Raw genomic sequence first — 21,446 nt, 5'->3', positions numbered from 1 at the left:
CCATGTACCAATGTATGTCGTCGACGCACCTGACACATGTGTTGTGACATTAGTTGACTCGTTGTTGTTTAAAAAACACAGGCTTGAATTTAAACCCTGACCTGAACGCTTCAACAGCTGGAACACGGCCGGTGCCCCCACCCCCCCACACACAGTTGACATGAATGGGGCGAGAGGTTTCCGGAAAGCTTTGTTAATGATTGAGGGGCTAATTGAGCGAGACATAGTCTTCATCAGCAAAACTGCAGAGGTACAACGTGAATGAGCTTTTCCAAACTAATGACTGTGTTTTCTTTCCCCAAAGGAAGTCTCCTCACCAGAGATATGGACCACCAGAGGACAACAGATAGATAGATAGATAGATAGATAGATAGATAGATAGATAGATAGATAGATAGATAGATAGATAGATAGATAGATAGATAGATAGATAGATAGATAGATAGATAGATAGATAGATAGATAGATAGATAGATAGATAGATAGAGGAAAGACAAATGAAGGAAGCCTCAGTGAATGAGAAGACTTGAGCTGGGTTAAGGAGCTGAGATGTTGCCAGAGGAACCTGAACCCATCAAGCTCTGCCACAAATAACCTTCAGAGGTTGATCATGAGACTGAGCCGAGGCTCCAGCGTCGCTCCAGACATCAGTTTGATGGCAGCACCAGTGGCGGTGAGCAGCCACCCCAACACCTCGTCTCTCCCACCGTCGTCCTGCAGCATTGACGAATCCTACAAGTACGTCTTCCTGCCTGTCTGCTACTCGCTGACCTTCCTCTTCAGCCTGACCCTCAACTCCGTGGTGCTGCTGCGGTCCTGCCGCCACCATGGTGGCTGCTGCAGCGGTGGAGGGGGCAGTGGAGGTGCTGGGCGGCGCTGGAACACTTCACTGATCTACATGGTGAACCTGGCCACCACCGACCTGATGTACGGACTGTCGCTGCCCTTCCTGGTGGCCAGCTATGTGCTGAGGGACAGCTGGGTGTTTGGGGACTTCATGTGCCGCCTCGTACGCTTCCTCTTCTATTTCAACCTCTACTGCTCCATCTTCTTCCTCACCTGCATCTCTGTGCACAGGTAAGATGCCATGGAAACACACCAGACCAGTGAGAAATGAAGTTAAAAACTACCAAGGTTTTCAGCAGGTGTAAGCAGTAATTACAACCAGTAAAGTGCCAGAAAACACATAACAAGGTGAATATGTCACTTCAGATGCTCAAAGTAAACACAAAGACAAACACACATACAAATCATCAAATCAAATAAAGATATGGAAATTGGAAATCAATTTGTTTATTTCAGGCATATGGCCGAAAGGGAAAGCGGGAGAAGCAAAAGCTTATCTAGTCCCGCCCAAAACATCTCAGACAAACTTACAGGCCTGATTGGAGAGTCAAATCGGCAATCCGTGCTTTGGGTTGTGCCAACGGGATGTGCTTCCCCAATGACTCATCCTTGAGGATGTCCCTAATTTTGCATGCAACAAGATTGTCTCTGTCTCTCAAGTCCCTCCCCCAAAATATAAATCATCCAAATTGTTACAAGCTAGTTGTGCTAACACAGTTCTTGTGCTGACTCTGGGGAGGGGGACAGCTCTCCACTCCGACACACCTCCACTTCGACACCCCGCTGTTCCGAAATACCCCCACTTCGAAACACCGCTACTCCGATACCCCCCCCTCGCAGCTGTCCAATGTCCAAGGTGCTGAACCGCGTGACGTTGTTTACATTCTGCTTTGTGGCTTGTCTGTGAAACGTGCGCTGCCCAGGGACTGGGCAGATCTGTCCCACTTGCTTTCTCCCCGACTCCGTTGTTGGAGATCTCCCACACAGTAATAGAAATACACTTTTTTTCTCCCCCCCCTGCTCCGCTCGAGCGCGGTTGAAGCCGGCTTGAGCTCACAGGGGCACGAGGCTGCTGCAGCCGCCGCTCGTGCTGACAGCTGACTGAGGGAGATGCTTTGGTTGGGTTTAGGCAATGAAGAAAGGAGTTGGTTAAGTTTAGTAAAAAGACCAGGTAGAGGCTAGACAGGCTAGAAGCAGAATGAACATTATATGTCATTAATATGAAGTATTTGCTTGTTTTGCAGTTAATTATGCACATGATCCGACCCCAAAAAGGAAAAAAGGATCAATGCGCACTGCGCACTGGGGGTTTCCCCCAATAGCCTTTTTGGAATAGCGGGTCTTTAGAAAAAATAGAAAACCCCGCTATTACGATGAATGGAAGTATATTGTCGGAAAGACGGGGCTTCGGAAAGGCGGGGTGTAACCTCTGGGGAGCATGAGCTCTGTTGCAAGAATGAGCCTGCTAGCATAACTGCTACCAGTGGCTCTAGGCCTATACGGTCTCAGTCCGATCTCAGGGTCCACAGGGGAAAGTGAAGGTGAGGGAGACAGGGACAACAGCAGGTGAAGGTTTCACTTATTAACAACCCTGTGGGCAGTGCTTACACTATAGTCTACCATAGACAGTAGTCAATTTCTGTGAGAAATCCCTCCCTGACTTTGTGTTTTTGAGCATGTGGAACTGAATGCTACTCCGAGAACTGTTTCAGGACGTCTTAAATTGATATAGCTAGCTAGTGCTAGTGATACTTAAATATGAGGACCTTTGGTTTCCTATTTGAACTTTTACTAGCACTGTAGCAAGTGGTTGTACATTATTCCAATTGACCTCTGAGCCAATTAGAAGCTGCAATGTTTGGAAAAGGACCAAGGTCACCAACAGGTTTGACCTCAAAGATGAGACTCAACCTTTTACCAGAGTAGAGCTTGGCTCTAGTCATACTAAACTACAACCGACCTGAAAGTTTGTTATGACCCGAGGAAGAGGAATCAGACTGATAAACAAGTGTGATTGATGATTTCACACTGGAGGTGAAAATTCATCATCTCCACTTCAGTCTAGGGAAAAAAACATTTTTTGTACTTTGCTAATTTTGAAATTTGGTTCAACTCTTTTTGAATCTGCACACTGGTTCAAAATGTACAGAACAGGTTGAACATGGTTGTACCAAGATTGATTTCCATTAGTCATTATGTTTCTTCACCTCAGACAGAGGTAGAAATAAACAGACTGTCAGTTTGTGACTGTGGTTTTTGCTCGAGTCTCCTACTCAAGAGATATTTTATGAGCAACCTGAAGCAACATTCATCCAGAGCGTCTGTTGATGACTTTTTAAAGCTCAAAGATGAATGAGATTAAAATGATGGATGGATGGATGGATTTGAACCCACCCTGGTTGTCCTCTACAGGTACTTGGGGATCTGCCATCCGATGAGGACCATCACCCTGGAGAGCAAGCGGGTGGTGAAGGGGACCTGTGCCTTGGTGTGGGTAGTGGTCTTCATTCTCACATGCCCCATCTTCAGGTTTGCCCAGACTGGATACGTCAGGCGAGGAGGCGGTGGTGTTGCTGGGCCTGAGGGGCCAAAGGACGGTGGGAACAGAACTGGAGAACAGGACGGGGAGGAATATATGAACTGCTGGGACGACGCCATTGATAAGGAGTTTGCTGACTACGTCCCATATGGCATCGTCCTCCACCTGCTGGGTTTCTTTGTGCCCTTTGTCATCATTGCCTGGTGCTACTCTCAGGTGGTCAGGACGATATTTCAGACCCTGCGCTCCCCTCCAAGCTCAGTAGGGGGCGGTGAGGACGGTCAGGTGGGGGAGGGGGCGTCAACGGAAAGTAGAGAACGGGAAAGAACCTCAGTGTCTATCTCTGGCTCACAGTACTCCCACTACATCCGGCGGCGGCGGAAATCTATCAAAACCATCGTCACCATCACGCTCCTGTTTGCGCTCTGTTTCCTGCCCTTCCACGTGACTCGGACGCTCTTCCTGCTCCTGCGGCGGGGGCAGCTCGGCGGGTGCAATGCCATGAAGGCCGTATCTATCTGCTACAAGGTCACCCGGCCACTAGCCTCCTGCAACGCCTGGCTCAACGCCCTCCTCTACTTCCTGACGGGAGATAAGGGCGCCCCCTGCTGCTGGCCGGCAGAACACACCGTCCGCCGAGAGCGCCACAACGGCTCCCTCTGGTGGCCGCTGAAACTTCTCAAAAAGGATGGGGTAGGAGAAGACGACCAGGAGGTGGCAGAGAGGGTTGAGAGGGAGGTGCACATGGAGAATGAGTCCAAGTCTTCAAGGGTCATCTTTTAGGACATTCTAGTATTTTTTTTTATTCTTAATAAAATATATGAAACTACACTTATTGTAAATTTACGACTTTTTTCTCGTAAATTTACAACTTTATTCTTGTAATGTTATGACTTTTTTCTCGTATGAAATGTACGACTTTATTCTCGTAAATTTACGACTTTATTCTCGTAAATGTACGACTTTTTTCTCGTAAAGTTATGACTTTTTTCTCGTATGAAATGTACGACTTTATTCTCGTAAATTTACGACTTTATTCTCGTAATGTTATGACTTTTTTCTTGTAAATTTCCGACTTTATTCTCATAATGTTATGACTTTTCTCATATGAAATTTACGACTTTATTCTCGTAAATTTACGACTTAATTCTCGTAATATTATGACTTTTTTCTCGTATGAAATTTACGACTTTATTCTCGTAATGTTATAACTTTTTTCTCGTAGGAAATGTACGACTTTTTTCGCTTAAATTTACGACTTTGTTCTCGTAAATTGATGACTTTATTCTCGAAGTCTGTGTGTTTTTTTTTCTCTCAATGTGGCCCTAATACTCCGTCGTATGAATCAGGTTGAAAATCAAGCAGTTAAACTGAGTTTCCATCTAAATTTAGGACATATCTCAAACTTACTTCTAATTAGCAAACAAATCCAGATTAATTAGCACCCACCGCTGTTATAAAGAGCTGATCCAACAGGATAAGGCTGTCAAATGAGAGAGATGTGTGAGTGTTGTTTGTGGCTCCATTCTTGTCATTGCTCCACAGATCTGATGATCTTAATGCTTCAGGAAATATAATGGATTTTATGGTCAGTTCTCTGTTTCCACTGGACTGTCACATTTTGTTTTTGCTGAAACACAAACCTTTCCACCTCCGCTCCGCCTGTTGTTATTTTTTTTAATTATGTTTCCAACATCTATTAAAAATACATTTAAATGTAAGAACTCAACTTCCCATAATGTAAAATTAGCTGAAATTCAGAAATGAGCTAAATTTATGTTTACATTTGAAAGTTCATCAAGGAATAAATAAATAAATAAATATTTAAAATGTTCTGTTTTTCAGTCAGTACTAAAAATAACTATAAATACTATAAAACTATGAAAAGAACTCAATGTGAAGCCTCAGACAGGAGACGGTTTGATTTCAGACTAAAGGAAAAAAATGTCTCAAAGACCTTTAATTTGGAGTGTTCACACTAAACACAAACAATGGAAGAGCAGCTCCTTGAGCCTCATGTAGGAGGAACAGATCGTCACTGCAACCAAGAATCACAAAACCTCTAAAATTAAATTGAATCATATATTTTTATGTCTAAAATAAAATACAAACCTGAAGTAAACATTGCATAATCTTTTTTACTATGTTGTCATCATTAGTAACTTTTCAAGTTCATGTAGCTCTGCACAGTTTTATCCTGTGGGTCCACAGTGGTCCAGAAGATTCAGAAACAGAAATACAAAACACAGTGGAAACAAGCTGCTCCTGTATGAAACAACTCCACACATTCACCTTCATGAATAATACATCTCTACTCCTCAGCATAAAGATTTGCAACACAGTGAAGTGAAACATATTGATTATTTTTATTAACTCTGCTGATTAGTTTTTGTTTATGGTCTGAAAAGAGAAAGACCAAAAAAATTAAAAATGAATCTGCAAAAAAGAAAAACAAAATTTAACAGTTTTGTCTTTTGAATTTGGTTTTCTCTCTTTTTGTCTGAAAGGAAACAACATATCGACTGTGAGGATTAAGAGATTTAAAAAAAAAAAAAAAAAATCAAGATTTTGGTTTTGGAACAAAAACAGATTTACGGAATTTTCAGTTTTAAATGAGAAATGAATGCGAATAACTGATGATATCCAGTCCAGACTGATGTCTTCAAATGTCTTGATTTGTCCAGAGAGTTTACACCAACATGAAACAGAAAAGCAGGTAAATGATTGATATAATTAACATGTTAACCAATCCTTTCAGTCAGTACTCATGTTAGCCAGGAACTAGAGGTGACCTTTGACCTGTGACTGTGTTGAGGGCCCACAGGCTGCTGAGGTCGTCATTTTTATGGAATGTGTCACTGCGTGACCGTGACACTGACCTGGAGTCTGAATGCATCACTGAGTGTGACGGATACTGCTGCTTCATGTGACCTTGTTGTTGTTGTTGTTGTTGTTGTTGTTGTTGTTGTTGTTGTTGTAGATTTCAGGCTCAGGTCAGTCCCTGATATCAAACCTCATTTTTCACTCGTGTATTTTGATGTTTTTTTGTTGTTGTTACAGTAATCTGGATTAAAGTGTGATGTTGACATCAGCTGTCTGTGTCCTCGGGCTAGTTCATGGTTAACATGGGTCAGAAATCATTAATAAGCCCAACAACCACATCCGTTTGTCTGGACCAGACACATCCGCTGCGTCTGACTGCAGGTCAAAGTGCTCAAACACAGAGAAACTACTGGATATATAACTACTGAATAATCAGAAATGACATACTCAACGGATGTTTCCAAACTTCAGTTATGCACCAAATCTGAAGTATCTATGTTTATAAATCCTGTTAATACTATACAGTGGCTCTGAGAGCCCAACACACAGCAACTTAAAGCTCCATACAATACAAAGGTAGATGTTTGTATTAAAGGATAATTACAGTTTTTTACAATCTGGACCTTATTTCTAGCATAAAATATGATCATCATCCAGGTCAGAGGTCAGTAGGTCAACCTACAGACCCCGGATGTTGATAACAGCTAACCCCGGACTCAGAGTGGAATAGCACTAGCCTATCATAACAAAATATTGGTGAAACGAACAAGTTTCGCAGCAGATAATGTGTTATTTAGAGGCTGCATTCTGCTGCCCTGTAGATATATGGATATACAGGGCTCTCGGCGGGATCTAAATTCGTCGGAACGACTTGTAATGACACCAAAGTTATCTGGGTGAGTAAATGATCGTATTTTATTCTAGAAATAAGGTCCAGATTGTAAAAAATGGTAATTATCCTTTAAAGCTCCATACAGTATAAAGGTCGATGTTTGTGTTAAAGCTCCATACAGTATAAAGGTAGATGTTTGTATTAAAGCTCTATACAGTATAAAGGTAGATGTCCACGTGTAGTGTGATGTGGGTTGTAATGTCACACTAAACCCATCATCCAACACTTGCAGGATTTGGTTTTTCTTAGTGTTTTACCTGAGATCTAACCTATTTTTACTGGATCAGAAGACAGTCAGCCAATCATGATTGTTGTCTGTAGCCAGGAGTTACAGTCTGTTGAATTAATTGCTGAGATCAGAGGTGGTAAAAAAAAAAAGCAAAGTGGCGCTTTGAGCTAACTACAACCATGCTGCTGATTAGCAGGTGTAGATATTTACACTGTTGATCTTTTCAATGAGTTCATTAAGAGTTCACAAAACCTGATGGTGGCGCTAGAGGAGAGAAGTTCAGAGGAACATAAATGTCTGAATCAAAGTTCATTATGATCATCCGGATCAACAAACTCAATGATTTGTCCTCTGGGAAGCAGAATTGTTTGCAGAAAATGTCATGACAGTTCATCCTGTAGATGGTGAGATGATTCAGTGGTGGAGTGATTTCCTGATGGAGCTCAGGCAAGATCCAAGATGGCGGACAGACCTTCAGAAACATCCCTGTCCGGTTTCAAGTCATTGCGACTTGTTACATTTTAATCTGTTTAGTTTTTGTGTAAAACTGTTGTTCATTCAGTTTTAAAGTAAAGATCACTAATATTTCTCCATTGATCAGTTGATCAGTTCCCACTCGGTGTCACTGATTAGCTTGTAGTTAAGACTGCGGTAGTCCTGGGGGTGGATCTGTCTCTGCCGCCACACCTCCTCGTACAGGCTGCGTACGACCGGGGGCAGCGGCGTGAAGCCGGCGGCGTTGGCCAGCTTCTGGCAGTACTCCCACTGATCCTTATCCATGACCAGCAGGTGGTGCCACTGGACCCCACGCTGCAGCTTCTCTCGCAGCTGCTGGTGGACCTCTTCCTCCATCTCAGCTCGAGATGGTAAAGAAACAGAGCCGTCGAGCACGGAGAGAGCGAACTGAACCTTCAGAGACAAAATGATGTGAGAATCGGAGCAGAGATCTGGTCGCAAAACTTGTCAACAACCTTCTCATCTACATCCAACACAACATCTCTGCCTGAGACCAGGGGGAAACCCCTAACTTCTAAAAGGAACAATTGAAGGAATCTTAAAGAGAAACCCTAGGTGTGCCAACAGTTTCTATTGGAGTTTGAGGAAAATCTGAACTTTGTGCAACTGGACCCTGACGCTCAAGATCAACCATCACATGGTTTAACCATACTGAACTCCAGGAGGTAGTGTTGTAGGACTCAAGGCCAATCTTGGACTGAAGACTGGCCTTGAGTTGAGCTGGACTCGGGATTGTGTCCAAACCAGTCAAGACCACAGCTGCAGTGACGTCTTTTTTTTAACCACAAATGTCACTCTGTCACTGGCTCACTTTGGTTTATGCAACGTAATTCAACAACTTTATGATAATTAAATTGTTCTTCTAAAGTATCTGCTCGTGTAACCATCTGAACAACTTGGTGTCACCAGTGTCAACAGTGGGAGGAGACCTCAACAGGTTCTGTGCTGTGTTCTTCTGTTCAATCCAAACTTTGTTTGTATTAAATATGGTTTAGATCACATCATCTTTTCTTTGTAGCTGAGGAGGAATAATGTAAATATCAAGCCACATGATTATTATGAGGACTGGTATTGAATACAGTAATGGTAGGTGGTCTACCAGGGAGCCTTGCAGTTTGATGACTCTTTAATTTCATCTTTCCCTTTGCTTGATTCTCTTTCTTTCTCTCTCTCTCTCTCTCTCTCTCTCTTTCTCTCTCTCTCTCTCTCTCTCTCCAAAATCACCTTGTTTCCTTGTTTGAAAAGTTCGAAGTATATACATTTTTTTTCTGACTGGATCTGGGCCATGTATCACAGAGCGTTTCCTTGAGGAGTTCCTCACCTGGCAGTTGAAGTGGGGGAAGGGGCAGATGATCTTGCAGATGCCGATGAGGAACAGCGAGGGGAAGGCGGGGGGCATCAGGAAGCGGTACAGCGGTGACACCATGTGGTCCTCGATCTCCAGACCCAGCTGCTCCGCGTCCAGGAACGGATACCTGAAGTTGTACCCGGTGCAGAAGATGAGGACGTCGGCCCGGGTCACGGAGCCGTCCTGCCACAGGACAGAAAATGTGTCACTAAGTGAGGGACGATCTGGGTGTGACAGTTTTAAAGGAGAATTCTGGCCATTTTTGACCCCTAAATCGTTGTCCTGATGGTCGCCCAGTGTTGGTTGGAGCAAAAAACGCGACTAAAATTGATGCAGGCAAACTGGAGTTACACCATGGCTAGACGGCGCTAGCGCTAGCGACAACGCTAACCTATGGGGGCAATTCTTTCAACCACAACAAACACTCAGAAAACAATCAAATATCTATGGTACATGCCTGGAATCCTTATGACACACCACTGAACTCATATAGTGTACAGTATAGAGAATGTGATGCTGACGTCACGCCGCTTTGTGTTGTGGGACGTCGGCGCCATCTTTGGAGGAACGCAAACGTAAACAGAGAGTGAGGAAAACGGAGGAAAACGAGCAAGAAGAAAAAGAGAAAGAAAAAGAGATGAGGAAGACGGACAAAAAGAAAAAAGAAATGGAGAAGGGGAATGGAAATGAAGGAGGAACGTATCGTGATAAACTCAAATTTAACAAGAAACAAAGGTACACAGAAAAACTACAACTTATTAACGGTGTCGAGGGACTGGATTCAAGACCCAGATTTACTCCCTCCACTGACTTATCCAGACATCTCGTTTTTGGTATTAGTGCATATACTACTGTGGCTTTTTTTTTTACGCAGCAATACTGTCCCACCATGATTACTTTTAAGCGACTTTGGGGAACTTTTTTTTAGGGAGACGGGCAAGTGTTTACATCCGTGATCCTCCAAAGATGGCGCCCAACGTCCCACAATGCAAAGCGACGTGACGTAACTTCACATTCTCTATAAACAGTATAAACTTTGTGTTTTTGCATGTAGTCCCTCACCTCAGACAGCCGAACTCTGAAACATCCTGGAAAGACATTACTATCCAATCACAGAGCGCCTGCTCTCCCCGCCACAGAAACAAACACTTTTTCCTTGTTGTGATGATTTCTTTATTAAAATAAACGGTTGGAGATATTTTGGACATTACCACTGCACTGCTCCACCGTTTATTTTTGTTAGGTTAGCTTTGTCGCTATCCCTAGCGCTGTCTAGCCATGGTGTAACTCTGGTTTGCCTGCATCAATTTTAGTTGCATTTTTTGCTCCCCCCAACACTGGGTGACCATCAGGAAAACGATTTAGGGGTCAAAAATGACCAGAATTCTCCTTTAACATCAACATGGACGGATCAGCAGCGGCAGAACTGAGTCACCTGGAAGCGAATGCTGCCGTCACCCTGGACTGCCTCCACCGGACTGGACTGTCTGATCCCAGAGGGGAGAGGGAAGGTGAGAGAAGGACGTCTGTGACTCAGAGTCACCTGGGGAGAGAAACACACAAACTGGTTGTGGCTTTTATCCTGGGAACGTCCTGGCAGTGCTGCATCACTGTTCGTTACCTGGGCACCGACTTTGGCCAGTTCGATGGAAATGTCCAGCCCTGAAGCTTTGGCCCCCAGAACCACCACAGTCTGACCTGAGAAGCGCTCAGCGTACCTATATGAGTGGCTGTGGAGGACCTCCCCTGCAGACACACCCAGGACATGTGTAGCTTAGCATCTTCCAAATTAGTCAGAATCCAAATCAAATCCTGGATTCGGTACATCCATAGTTATAATTAAATTAATGCAAACAGACAAATGAAGGTCGACTGCACCTTTAAAGTTCTCCACCCCTGGAATGTCTGGGATGTGTGGGTCAGAGTAGTGCCTGAAAAAGAAACACAGTCATCTTAACAGACAAATGCAGCAGTCTGGCAACAGCAGGTAAAATGTCATAATTAACTAGGATTAAAAGAAGAAAAACAAGGTGTGGCTTCTCACCCTGAGCAGACAAACACTGAGTCAAAGATCTCTGTTTTCTGAAGACCTGATGCATCACATGATGTCACCTCCCATGTGGTCGTCATCTCCTCAACAACGGGCGTCACGCTCTCCACCACCGTGTTGAACTGAAGGAGTCATAGTGAAGAACAAAGCTCGAGTCTTTCAGTTCGTCAAATGTCAGAAAATTAGTGTCAAATAATAAAAAAATCCTGATCCTGATCCTTAGACTGATTAGCATGCTAACTGGTTATGCTGCTTAAAATGCTGGTTAGGAGGCGTAAGTCCTCGCTGCAGGCCCATATTGCCAACATTGGGTTGTGAAAAATATGGAGATTCTTTTCATCGGTGTACCAGGGTTCATTCTCCAGGTGTGCGTATAAATTGTCGTCATTTCTTGCCTTGTATTTTAAACCTGATGAAGGAACCTTGTTCTGAAACTGTTGTTTCTTTGATATTCAATAAATGATTCTGTTTACCATTGAGGACGAATGAAAAACTTAGCAGTTTTAATTGTTGAAATGAGTACCAGAAGGCTGACCATAGGTGACCTGGTAGGCGTGCATACCTGAAGATGCATCTGTAAACTCAGAAGGGGTGAAGAAGGTGAGTCACTAGACCCCTGTTGGGGGGTCTGGGTGCATTCCCCCCCAGAAAGATTTTGTGATTTTAACACATAAATGAAGCATTCTTGTGTACTCTGAGAAGAACATAAAGGGAACAGACAACATTTGCTTCAGATTAAAAGTATCAACACTACTTGGCGTATCACTGCCTCTAGTAAGTGACTGAGTCATGTCACCGGCACAAATGTCCCCCACAATCTACTTGTTTCCTTCACTGTAAAATCAGGAGATTAGCAGAAGAAATTACTGACCGGGAGATTAAAAAAAAGGGTTAAATATCGGGAGTCTCCCGTGTGAGAGTTGGCAAGTATGCAAGCCTGGTTCGAATCCCGCATTGGGCGGCCCTTTCCTACATGTCATTGCCCCTCTCTCTGCCTCCCCATGCTGTCTCTCTCAACTGTACTATCTAATAAAGGCATGAAAAAGCCCCCAATAATATTTCTTAATACTTACTTTAAAAAAAAAAATGCTGGTTAAAATGGTCAGCATGCCAACTGGTTAGACTGATTAGAATACTAGTATTAGCATACTAGCTGGTTAGCACACAAATTTCAGTAGTAGAAATGAGGCAAAGCAATATAAGCAAGGTCAAAACTGGGCCATGTTTAGAAACAGCCGCTGATGAGTAAAGACAGGATTTGACACTGCATTCACAACGTTTCCTCGACAAACTAGCGATTAAACAGCTGCTGATGCAAATGCTGGCTACGTAGTAAAGCTATACAGATTATATTCTGTATCGTTATATTTTTCAAAAAGCTTGCTATTGGTCAAACTCTACCTGTGAGGTTCTCAACACCAGCTTCAACTCTGCATCTTCATATTTGACAGAAGGAAAAGGTCACAGATGAGTACAGATTTAGAGGGTTAGTAGACGTGTGGTGTGGTCACATGAGAACTCACCCTGATGTGAGGCTGGATGTGGTGGCCGTGGCAGTACCTCTCCAGGTACCTCTGGACCTCCTGGTGGGGCAGGAAGCTGTTCAGCTGAGGGTCAAAGGGGAAGTCAGGGAACATCATCACCTCTTTGGGCAGGTTGGTCCTGTTGGGGGGGCAGGAGGTCAAACAGTCATCGCCTTGTGTTTTGGTTCATCAGTTCACATTTACAATAAGACACCTGAGTGCAGATGTAGCTACCTGAGGTCTCGGTACATGCTGCTGAGAACCGGCCGGCCGTTGTCGTAGGTGCCGACGCGCTCCTCGTAACACCAGGTGCCGCCGATGTTGGCGGTGAGCTCGAACACCACCGGAGGGGCAAACGTGTTTGGGCGGGACAGGATGTGTCTGGCTGCACAGAGTCCTGCTGCCCCGGCCCCAACCACCGCCACCCGCCGCAACGCCATCCCAGAATCAAGACCAGGTCAGAGTACGGTGGCCCTGAGGGGTCAACGAACTGCAGCTTCAGAAAAGTCTTGCAACATGTGCTGCAAAAACATATAGTCTACTTGCCAGCCATAGGGCCCCATTGTGAACCCGGAAATGTTGAGTACCCCAAAGTTTTATGTTAGAAATAGATAGTATGGATCCCCAGTATTCAGAAACTGCCGGATGCTAACTTATATATATTGGGCAATTAGCATAACTGACATCATTAGCATAAATTAGCATAATTGCCTATATGGGCAATATTTCAACAAAATTGACTTGGCTGATCTGGGCATTGGAGTGGTTATAGATGTTATTGATGATGCTGAATCCATTTCTGACATTTTCAAAATTCAAAATGGCTGTCTAAACCGGAAGTGACCAGATTTTAACCGCCAGTGGGCCGATTTTGATGGATTTCAAAATCTGGTCACTTCCGGTTTAGACAGCCATTTTGAATTTTGATATGTCAGAAATGGATTCAGCATCATCAATAACCCCTAAAACCACACTAATATTGCCCAGATCAGCCAAGTCAATTTTGTTGAAATATTGCCCATATAGGCAATTATGCTAATTTATGCTAATTATGTCGGTTATGCTAATTGCCCAATATATATAAGTTAGCATCCGGCAGTTTCTGAATACTGGGGACCCATACTATCTATTTCTAACATAAAACTTTGGGGTACTCAATATTTCCGGGTACTCATTGTTGGCAAGCAGACTAATAATGTTTGTAGGGACACAAAAAACTAGAGTAAAGGCCTGTACATACTCCACAAGAACAAAGACATTTGTGGGGCGCCGTAAAGCTCAGAGGGGTGAGCAGGCGCCCCATATGAGGCTATAACCTCGCTGCAGCTGGCCCCAGTAGAATCCCAAATGTGGTGGCCCTTTGCTGCATATCGTTCCCCCTCTCTTTACCTCCCCATTTCCTGTCTCTCTCAACTGTCCTATCAAGTAAAGGCAAAAAGCCCCCAAAATATACTTAAAATGTATTCATTTTCTCAAGGTGGCAAGAACAAGAACAAAGTTAGTTCTGACCAGGACATTTTATACTTCATGAGAAACTCAAGTGCAGAACTCCTAGGAAGTCCTCATAGGGCCCTGCCCCTGCAGAACACGTCAAACGCTTTACCAGTTTCTCACACAATAGCTGTCAGACTGTCAGACACCATACAAGAAAAAAGTTCTGCCCAGATGATTTGTCAGAAACAAGCTGTGAGAACTCCCAAAACAGGGCCGCAAGAAAAGAATGACATGATTCTCTTCTTGCAGCCGTGGGAGAGAGAACTCATTTCTCTTTTCTTGTGGAGGATGTACAGGCCTTAATGCAGCTAACAGGTAGCAGGGTCACTTTTAAAGTCATCATGGAAAATCATGGGGACCATTGATTCTACCAGAGATCAGTACCATCTACACCTCCCTGCTGCCCTCAGGTAGAAGGTACAGGGCCTTATCTGCCAGAACCACCAGAATGGCCCACAGCCTGTACCCTCAGGCAGTGAGGCTGCTGAACAGTACCCCCCCCCCCCACACACATGGACAGTAACCACACCCCACCTTACAAAAATTGTGAACTGGTCTCTGCATTGTTGCAACACACACAACACTACCTCTGACCATGTCTCTGTTTCTCTGTTTCTGATGCCCCTGTTTTTGTCTTTTTTTGTTTACATTCCATCCCTCCCCCCCCTCCCCTCTCTCCCCTCATATGGACAGTAACCACACCCCACCTTACAATAACCGTGAACTGGCATTTCACAGGCTACACACTACACTACCTCTGACCATGTCTCTGCCCCTGTTTTGTCCTTGTTTTTTGTGTACATGTCATGCCCGTGGGATTCTGCACCACTGCACATTTTGCACTATGCACTTTTTACACTGTGTCAGTTGTATGCTCCAACAGAATTTTGTTGTTATTTATGACAATGACAAATAAACGATTGATTGATTGATTGATTGATTGCCCCAGCCCGGTCAGTCACTTGTGTTTCTAGGATCAGTGTCTCAAGGCCTGCAAAGATGAACTTAATTCCAACTTTTGGTTGTTATTTTAATGAAATAACCACAGGAAACAGAGCAGTAACAATACAGATGGAGTCACTTTAGCAAGTTAGACTTTACTTTAAAATAAATAAACAATAATGTCAGTTTATTAAATGTTATAATAATAATAATAATAATGAATTTTGTTATGCACTTTATATTGAGCAAACAATCTCAAAGTCAATGGTTAAATACTGCCTCAACGTCATCCAACAGTTAGCCTGCCCTACTGCTTATGAATGAGCCATTATGATAAAGTAGCCTATATAAAGTAAATAAATACATAACGGAGTTATAATTTAGATAATACTTTACTATTTCTCTGACTTATCTCTTACCTTGAGACTACAGGTGCAGCTTCACCTGTGCGACAGGTCACAGACCAGGTTCAGTCCGGATCCCGGTGTGGACTCTGGACCCAGACACCGCAGCAGCGAGGGTAACAACTGTTCAGTAAAACACGGAATAGTTCAACTGCTTCACTTTGAGCCAGTAGGTTCATTGTGTAACGCCGTCATACTCATTGAGTCTAACTCTTCGATATTATTTGATTAAATCACCCCCCGAGTCGAACAGTTAACTGAACCGCGCATGCGCAGAAACAATGGAAACAAACTTTAGAAGCAGAGCAGTGCAGCAGCTGTGTAGTAGCTCCAGCTGTTCTCAGAGCGGCTCTCACCAGGAAACACCGCGGGAGCCGCTCGGTCAGGACCGGACCATTCGCACCGTAACACCGAGACAGTCAGCCTCCAGCCCAGAGATGTATCCGCAAGAAATGTTTCCCTCCGCAATGTCCGCACCCACTTCCGGCACTGCTCCTTCAAAATAAAACCCCCATCCCCTCAACACTCAAAAAATATAATAAAAAAAATTACATTAGTAAAGTAAAAAAGTATATTAGGCTACTGTGCTTTGAGTGCTTTTACAGGTATTTCCACTTCATGCAACCTTACAGCAACACTATACTGATCTTTTATTATTGATCTTACAGCGTCACAGAATAAGATTCGATTGAACTCCGTTGGCTCCAGTTGTTCCAGCTAAAACATTAAAGTAATGCATAGATGAGTCCATCAATAATCATTCATAAATTATATATTGCTGTGCATAATTGTACATTTACTTTAGTAAATGTATTAATACATGACTGACTTATAACTGCTGCTGGAGCTTGTCAGCACAGGAAGACATGGAAGACCAAACCTACATTGTGCATGTACACATTCTGTACAATGAACACGTGTTAAAGAGAGAAAAAAATCAGAATATAACGCAATAATAAATATAATAGTGACCAGTTTGGACACTGAAACTGAGCAGTTCCTGTTGTACTTCATGTAAGGTGTGTTTTTACCTTATGACATTTACGTATATTTTCAGATTGTTTGTGTGTGGATGAAGATCAAACTAATGATTTTTCACTTAAATGATGAATGAATGATCTTGGACATCAATTATTCTTCCAAAAAGTTTTTACTAATATTTCACTTAAACAGAAACGATAAAAAGTTCATACATCACATGTCACTGATTGAGAAGCAACAGACTTTCTTTTTCAGCAGCTTCATCAAACCCAAACACTGATGCAGCACTGTGTGGTCCTGGTCTAGGTCCTTGTCTAGGTCCTGGATCAGGACTGTGTTTCAGGTGCTGAGGCTCAGAGTCACTGGAAACGTCTCTGTCAGCATCAGAAGCTCAGAGAACTGACAGTTTGATGTCCGCACAGCTCCAAAACCCCCTTCTCATCATATTTATAGGTATGTACAACAAGAAAAAGAAAACTAATGCTGGTCTACTGTTGATGCTCCAGAATCCAGAACCAGCTACAGTCCTCCTCCTCCTCCTCCTCCTCCAATATCATCACTTGGCGGTGGCGTTGCCGTGCGGCGGCTGCTGCGGCTGCTGCTGCTGCTCGGCCAGCGCCTGCTGCAGCCGGGTGCGTTTCCTGGAGTAGTGCTGCCAGTGCAGCAGCTGCTGCTCATCGATGAACTTGGCGCACTGAGCGTTGACCAGCTCCTTCCTGAAGTGTTCGTACTGCAGCAGCTCCAGCATGTGGAGGCAGTGAGGATACCTGCAGAGGACAGAGACACGTCCACCTGTCAGCTGCTGCAGCTCGTCGTCCTCTTTCTTTGGAATTAGATTTCTTTCGTCATACTTTATTGTTATTTTACTCCACATCAGAACACAGGACGATGATTAAAATGTCTTTGTAAAAGGAACATCTTCAGAAATCAACAGATAAAGACGTCTTACTTGAGGAACTTGGCGTACTCCGGCTCCTTCCAGTACAGCAGGTACTTGAGGTAGTTGATGAAGGGTCTCTCTCTCAGGAAACCTCTCTGAGCCAAAACTGAAACACAAACAGACCCAGGTCAGTTCCATGTGATGAAGCTGCTTCTCTCCTGGATCTGTCGGCTCTGCATTTTAAAGGACAATTCCAGGCAAATTTAACCTGGGGCTGTAGTTTCCTAATATTTTTAGGTCTAAAAGAATCTGAAGATTTTCTTTTTAATGTCTCCTGTTCTGCAGTAGTTCTGTCTGTCCCTGCATCTGTCTGAAGAAGAGCAGTATGCTCGAAACGTTACTGTCTTTTTGTTGTTGGATGTGCTAAATAAAACAGCACATAAGGCAGCTGAAGTGTGCGGTCTCCTCTTTTCTCTTTTCTGTCTGTCCCTGCATCGCCACAGCTGCATATAACAGGAGAGGACTGATCTGTTTAGGCTGTTTACATCCCACAAAACTGATTTTCTTTTTCAAAGGCAACGTCAGATGCTATGGGCTCTATGCACAGCTCCACTACTTCCTGAATTTAAGGCAGTTCCTTTATTTCCTGTCTTACATTATTGGACAAACTGATCAATCCAGGTGTGTGACCATTGTGACCACTCAGACACACCTGGATTAATCAGTTTGTCCAATAATGTAAGACAGGAAATAAAGGAGCTGCCTTAAATTCAGGAAGTAGTGGAGCTGTGCATAGAGCCCATTGTTCACTTCAAGAAAGCCGACATGTTGGTAAACTGAGATGTGCTTGCAAAGTCTTGCGCCGCTGTGGTGATGTGGGGACAGACAGAACTACTGCAGAACAGGAGACATTACAAAGAAAATCTTCAGATCCATTCTTTTAGACGTAAAATATTAAGAAACTAGAGCCCCAGGTTGAATTTGCCTGCAATTGTCCTTTAACTGTACAGTTATTCAACAGAGTTATTCCATTATTTCCACTGAACCTCCCTTTAGTGCCAACGAAGTAAGTAGCTGTGAGAATTACAGTGTCATGCAAAAGTTTGGGCACCCCTGGTCCAAATGTCTGTTAATGTGAACAATTCATCAGGTGGAAGATGAAATGATCTCCAAAATACATCAAGTTAAACATGAAATACTCTTTTTCAATATTTGAATCAATATCAGTGTATTATTTTAGTTTTCTAAAAAAAGTGAAAAGGGGTATACAAAGCAGCAGCCTGCCAAAGAATGGGAAACCCAGGAAACTTGAGCTCTCAGACAACTTTGACCAAGGTATCAGACAAGATATTTACTGTTTACACTGTGAGTTTAATCATTACGTTGAATTTGGGTCTGTACTAATTCAATCAATCAATCAATTTGTTTATTTCGGGCATGTCAATTTAAATCATCATCATCACACTTCATCATCAAATACATGGCCGAAAGGGATTACTAATAGCAGTCTCTCCTCTCCTTTCCTCTTGTTGTTAACATTTCCATGTTCTTCACATTCTATGGTATGTAACAACATCTATTGCTCGTCTGTCCGTCCTGGGTGAGGGATCCCTCCTCTGTTGCTCACCCTGAGGTTTCTCAGATTTTTCCCTGTTAAAAGGGTTTTCTATGGAGTTTTTCCTCAGTCGATGTGAGGGTCTAAGGACAGAGGATGTTGTTGTGATGCCATGTGAAGCCCTTTGAGACAAACTGTTTGTAAAAACGGGCTATACAAATAAAATTGCCTTGCCTTGCCTAATTGAAAGGAAAACAGACAGTGGTGTTACTCAGAGGACAGTCAACTGATGCACACGCAACACAACGAGTGAATCTGGAGATGCAGCTGGGTAACCATGGACACGGCGCAGCTGTCACTCACAGTTCAGGTAGTTGGGGTTGGCCAGACACTGCACGAACTCCAGCTCCGACTGGAAGCGGTTCCTGGCCTGCTCCTCTGCACCACACACATACACATACAACAGTAAGGAAAGAGACAACACACATGGACAAACTGTTATTGTAGGACTTTGAGTTCAGTTGTTTATTTGAGTCTATTCGTTTTAATGTACGTCACACACAGGTCCTCTCAAATTAGACGGCCCAGTAGACTAAAGTCGAGTGAGAACAATGTAATGCTGCTTGTTTAAAAGCTACACACAGCAACCAAGGTACGACTCTGCTAAACTACCAGAAAGTGTCTCAGATGTGACTAACTCGGTGACTGTGTTTACGGTATCCTCTTCTCATAGTATTAGCTAGCGAGTGGCTAAAAACAATAGCTACTAACCTGTTTCCATGACGACCGCTGTGGAAAGACACTACGGAGCTGAAGTGAAATTAAAGATAACGCTGGTGATCGTTAACGTGGAAGTCAAACGACAAATGTAAGATTGCTGCTCTTTGTTTTGTTTCTGGTCTAATCGCCGCCATCAAAGCTACGGTGCTATGTTCACCGGAAGTCAACTCCTGTCTTTTTCTCTGGTGTTTCTAATTGGTCGGAGAACCAGCATAAAGACGCACTACCGCCCCCTACTGGACCGACCGCCAGGTGACGAGGAATGCATAAAATGAAATAAAATGAAATAGTAGTGAAACTGTAAGTCTAAATATGATTTTAAAAAGTTATCAATAGTTTTTCAGCCTTTTGAAATAAATATTAATAATAAAAAGCCTGCATGGCTTACTCTAAGCTAGGTGGTGTAATTTTCTTCCCTTTGTTACCAACAAATATCAAGATCTTTGAAATTTGATATAAAGACTGAGTCTGGACTGTGCACCTCCCTGGAAGTTGTTGTTCTGGCTCATCTCTCTTATCCAGCTGTTTACTGAGGTCAACATGTGGTGGAGTAATCCAGATGTTGCTGTTATTGGTGTAACACTGGGTTTTTTCCCATCCTTGCATCACCTTTCAACCTTATGACATGTGCCTTGTTGTGTTCCCATCAGTGGTTGAAAACACTTCAGGCAGGATGTTTATCACACCGACCCTGGACATTGACCCAGTGTGTCAACATTAAAGGGACAACGAGGAGTTTTGGAAAAGCGAAGCGTTTTCACACTACATTTATGAGCCTCCGCGCGCACCGTAAAATTCTTTGACCGGCGCAAGACAGACTCATGTTTTCATTCATCAATAATTAAAGTCAGAGGTTCAAAGAGGTTCAGTTACCGTCGTAGTTCCGACCATAAACGGCGATTCAGCTGCGTTATTCTCATTAAGGAAATGCTGGTCGGCTCCACCAGCATTTCCGCCACCACTAATAATAACAAAATAACGATAGAGACAGAACGATATATTTATCGAAAATGGGCCCATTAACAAGTGTGGGTAGCGGAGATTCATCCACATTAACGTGAGACTTTTTTATAACCGAATAGAAACTCCTCGTTGTCCCTTTAACTTCACTCCTCTGGTCCTTAAAGGCATTTCTCCCATTTCCACCTGCATCACTGACACTCATCCGCTATGCGCTGCACACTACTCATGCATCAATATTTTAACTAACAGATGTCTGACTGTAACACAGGACAGTGTTAATACTGCAGCTGCTGTGCAGGTGGAGCTCTGTGACCACAAATGGAGTGACTTTTTCCCATAGTAACTTGTGAGTCTAGCTATGACACAAAGGAGAAGACAGCTTAATACTCCACTTTCTGTTCTCTTCATGCATTTTGATGACATTTAAAAACATAACCAGTTAAATAGGAGGCTTCATGCTTCTGTAGAAAATGTACAAATTAAAATAAATATCTATAGAACAATGACATGTCTGCATTTGGATTCTATCTACCTCTGACAAATACTGGTCAATAATGAAACTAAAATTTAATCATGAACCCTTTTGTATTTTTAATAAAGTCTAACTACCAAAAGTCATCTTTAAGTCAACATGTAACATGATTGATAAATGTTATCACCAGATGTTATGTTACTACAACT

At 43.2% G+C, this 21,446-nt stretch overlaps 3 protein-coding genes across 4 annotated transcripts; 1 reads left to right on the top strand and 2 right to left on the bottom strand.

The window, feature by feature from the left end:
• The first annotated feature begins 317 nt into the window (after positions 1-317).
• LOC146975082 (P2Y purinoceptor 3) lies at positions 318-4,195 on the top strand. The gene is made up of 2 exons (XM_085796934.1): positions 318-1,077; positions 3,259-4,195. The coding sequence occupies exons 1-2, from the start codon at positions 611-613 to the stop codon at positions 4,166-4,168; spliced, it is 1,377 nt and encodes a 458-aa protein (XP_085653060.1). The 5' UTR covers positions 318-610; the 3' UTR covers positions 4,169-4,195.
• Positions 4,196-7,472: 3,277 nt separating this feature from the next.
• On the bottom strand, positions 7,473-13,258 carry LOC146975081 (uncharacterized). 2 transcript variants are annotated; one of them, XM_085798798.1, is made up of 8 exons: positions 13,001-13,254; positions 12,767-12,905; positions 11,238-11,365; positions 11,072-11,124; positions 10,815-10,939; positions 10,629-10,736; positions 9,167-9,376; positions 7,473-8,238 (listed from the first exon to the last, which is right to left on the bottom strand). In XM_085798798.1, the coding sequence occupies exons 1-8, from the start codon at positions 13,204-13,206 to the stop codon at positions 7,927-7,929; spliced, it is 1,281 nt and encodes a 426-aa protein (XP_085654924.1). In that variant the 5' UTR covers positions 13,207-13,254; the 3' UTR covers positions 7,473-7,926. The 2 variants fall into 2 exon arrangements, with proteins under 2 accessions (XP_085654924.1, XP_085654923.1); XM_085798797.1 differs by having other exon boundaries at positions 10,629-10,939; positions 13,001-13,258.
• Positions 13,259-17,076: 3,818 nt separating this feature from the next.
• med31 (mediator complex subunit 31) lies at positions 17,077-19,970 on the bottom strand. The gene is made up of 4 exons (XM_085798796.1): positions 19,794-19,970; positions 19,386-19,460; positions 17,537-17,633; positions 17,077-17,354 (listed from the first exon to the last, which is right to left on the bottom strand). Exons 1-4 carry the CDS (start codon positions 19,801-19,803, stop codon positions 17,144-17,146), a joined length of 393 nt encoding a protein of 130 aa, XP_085654922.1. The 5' UTR covers positions 19,804-19,970; the 3' UTR covers positions 17,077-17,143.
• Between the last annotated feature and the right edge of the window lie 1,476 nt (positions 19,971-21,446).

Source organism: Trachurus japonicus, chromosome 14, assembly GCF_045865225.1.
Source record: "Trachurus japonicus isolate A0001 chromosome 14, Traja_1.0".
Classification (NCBI taxonomy): Eukaryota; Metazoa; Chordata; class Actinopteri; order Carangiformes; family Carangidae; genus Trachurus; species Trachurus japonicus.
This window is presented reverse-complemented; position numbering and strand designations above follow the sequence as displayed.